Source organism: Cuculus canorus, unplaced genomic scaffold, assembly GCF_017976375.1.
Source record: "Cuculus canorus isolate bCucCan1 unplaced genomic scaffold, bCucCan1.pri scaffold_191_arrow_ctg1, whole genome shotgun sequence".
Lineage (NCBI taxonomy): Eukaryota > Metazoa > Chordata > Aves > Cuculiformes > Cuculidae > Cuculus > Cuculus canorus.
This window is the reverse complement of record NW_026527822.1, coordinates 1-2,960: the sequence shown is the minus strand read 5'-3', so window position 1 is coordinate 2,960 and position 2,960 is coordinate 1. Positions and strand designations below refer to the sequence as shown.

At 54.3% G+C, this 2,960-nt stretch overlaps 1 protein-coding gene across 1 annotated transcript; it reads right to left on the bottom strand.

Annotated features, from left to right (window-relative positions):
• Positions 1 to 354: 354 nt before the first annotated feature.
• On the bottom strand, positions 355 to 1,305 carry LOC128850686 (olfactory receptor 14J1-like). Its single transcript, XM_054055666.1, has one exon. It carries the CDS (start codon positions 1,279 to 1,281, stop codon positions 355 to 357), a length of 927 nt encoding a protein of 308 aa, XP_053911641.1. The 5' UTR covers positions 1,282 to 1,305.
• Positions 1,306 to 2,960: the final 1,655 nt, after the last annotated feature.

The window sequence follows — 2,960 nt, the reverse complement described above, 5'->3', positions numbered from 1 at the left end:
TGGGAGATCAAGCGCTGGTGCCTGGCAGTGCTGCCGTGCTGGGACTCTTTTCCCCTCCAGGAAACTGCCCTCAGGAACTGTTCCTGCAGCTCCAAAAAAGCCTTGGAGGAAAGAGATCAGAAAAGAAAGGTCCATAAATATATCTTTATTTTGTTGAAACATACAGAAAGCACAGCTCCTCATTTACACAGCCGGTCTCTGAGAAAAGAGAAGAAAGGAGTGAATTAAGAACAGAATGACAAGATTATCAGAATTGACAAATCAGCAACACCTACACCAAATACAGAAGTCAGTCTGGGCCTGTCATGAGTTGCAGGATAACTGCAATGCAGAAGGTGATGAGCAGCTCATTGCTTAAGAGAACCATCCAGTTATCAGTTTCCTCACTGCATCCTTGAGCTGCTGGTTCCTCAGGCTGTAGATGAGGGGATTCAGTGCTGGAGGCACCACTGAGTACAGAACTGACACCACAAGGTCCAGAGATGGAGAGGAGATGGAGGGGGGCTTCAGGTAGGCAAACCCTGCAGTGCTGTAAAAGACGGAGACCACGGCCAGGTGAGGGAGGCACGTGGAAAAGGCTTTGTGCCGTCCCTGATCCGAGGGGATCCTCATCACCACCCTGAAGATCTGCACATAGGACACCAAAATGAAAACAAAACAGCCAAAAAATAAACAGACACTAACATCAAGAAGCCCAACCTCCCTGAGGAAGGAGTGTGAGCAGGAGAGCTTGAGGATCTGAGGGATTTCACAGAAGAACTGTTCCACAGCATTGCCCTGGCAGAGGGGCAGGGAAAATATATTGGCCGTGTGCAGCAGAGCATTGAGAAACCCAGCGCCCCAGGCAGCTGCTGCCATGTGGACACAAGCTCTGCTGCCCAGGAGGGTCCCGTAGTGCAGGGGTTTGCAGATGGCAACGTAGCGGTCGTAGGACATGATGGTGAGAAGAAAATACTCCGCTCCAAGAAAGAAGATGAAGAGAAAGAGTTGTGCAACACATCCTGAGTAGGAAATGGTCCTGTTGTTCCAGAGGGAACTGGCCATGGATTTTGGTACAGTGGTGGACATGGATCCCAGGTCAAGAATAGAGAGGTTGAGGAGGAAGAAGTACATGGGGGTGTGGAGATGGTGGTCACAGGCGATGGTGGTGATGATGAGGCCATTGCCCAGGAGGGCAGCCAGGTAGATGCCCAGGAAGAGCCAGAAGTGCAAGAGCTGCAGCTCCCGTGTGTCTGCGAATGCCAGGAGGAGGAACTGGGTGATGGAGCTGCTGTTGGACATCTGTTGCCTCTGGACATGGGGCACTGTCACAGGAGGAAATGAGAGTTACAAATTACGGGAGATGCCTCTAAGCAAAATCAAAGCCATTTCTCATTCCCCTCTCCTGCTGCTCACTCCCTGTCCCTTTTCTCGCAGCCCTTCCCTCATCTCCGTGCCTGCAGCCCTGCTCGGTGCCGGCTGAATGTGCCGGGAGGAGCAGAGCCTCTGCCGCTGGCTGCGAGGAGTCAGCCCTGCTCTGCAGCAGGGGGACATGGGGACAGTGGGGACAGGGGACACTGCTGGGGATCAGCTTTGTCCTGGGGAACTGCTCCTGGTGCAGAAGGGCCTGGCAGCATCAGCACCACCGGGGACGAGGAAGGCAGAGAGGGCAGAAGGCAGGCTGAGGGTTTTGGGAATTTACAGCTCCTTCTCCCACCCTCGGCAGTGCTCTTGGCTGTCAGAACTGCTCAGCATCTCTGCTTAACTCTGGGAGAAGAGAGGGAGTCCTGTGAGGTGAGAGCATTGCCTGTGGCTCAGTGCAGAGGGAGGGGAGCTGCTCTGTCCCTCACTCTTGGTCCCACGTGCCCAACAGCATTTTCTCTCTTGCAGCATCTCTGCATTTCTCCATGAGGCTTTCAGGTAACACTTGATGGGACAGGTGTTAACTGAAAACGATGGGACAGGTTTGCATCCTGGAGGGCAGCTCAGAGCTTGGAAGGAAACCTCAAGGAGAACAAAGTGTCCCCAGGATGGCATTTGATTACAGGAGATTCAGCTCCTTCCCCAACCCCACTGACTGCATTGCCCACAGCCTCACAGCTCAGAGCAAAGCTGGGACACGGGTTTCCACGGACACAATGGCAGGAAAGGAGCCACCAGGGCAGTGGGGGACTGTACAGCTGCAACTCCCATCCCCAGAGAGCCTGGCAGTGAGAATGAGAGAACAACAGCAAGAACAGAGACAAGGGGAGAAAGAGGGAGAAAGAGAGTGAGGGTCTGGCTGTGAGAGGCCAGGGCAGAGGCAGCCGGGCACACAGACAGTGTTCCCCTTCCCCAGCTGTGCTCACCCCCTCCCAGACACCAACCTTGCCGGGCAGTTGCTCTCAGCCCCTGTGCTCTGGAGAGGGCACTGGAGCTGTGGCTGCAGAGGAGGGGGTTCAGCCCTGGAGCCCAGAGCCCTGAGGGCAGAGGCTTTGCTGGGTGGGAGAGGAGGCCAGGGGGCTTGCTCAGAGGAAGGGGCTGCCCTGCAGGGGAGCACACAGAGATCTCTGAATTCTCCCTCCCACAACACCATTCTTTTAAGTTTAAGCAGAAAAGGACAGGACAGACGGAGCCTGATGGGTCAAGCAGAGGTGATGCTGGTGGTGTCCATGGGCAGAGGAGCAGCTGGAGACACTTTAGGAGGCTCCTATCAGACCTACTGACCCCTCAAGTTCACAGCTCAGGAGTCTCAGTGATTTGTTCAAGCATGAGAGACTCTCGTTCCATTTCTCCCCTGAAATTCCCCAAGTGCAGGGAACTGAAAACACAGAGTCAGGAGAGTTCCTTATCTTTAACATAATTCCTGCCCTGATCTTCCTCTTGAAATGTCCTCTTAGAAATATGCTGTGGGGATTTGGAGCTGTGAGGGGCCCTGACTCACACAGCACCTCTTGAAAGCAGAAAGACCCTCTCCTGCCAGGAGGTGCTTCTTCCCCCCA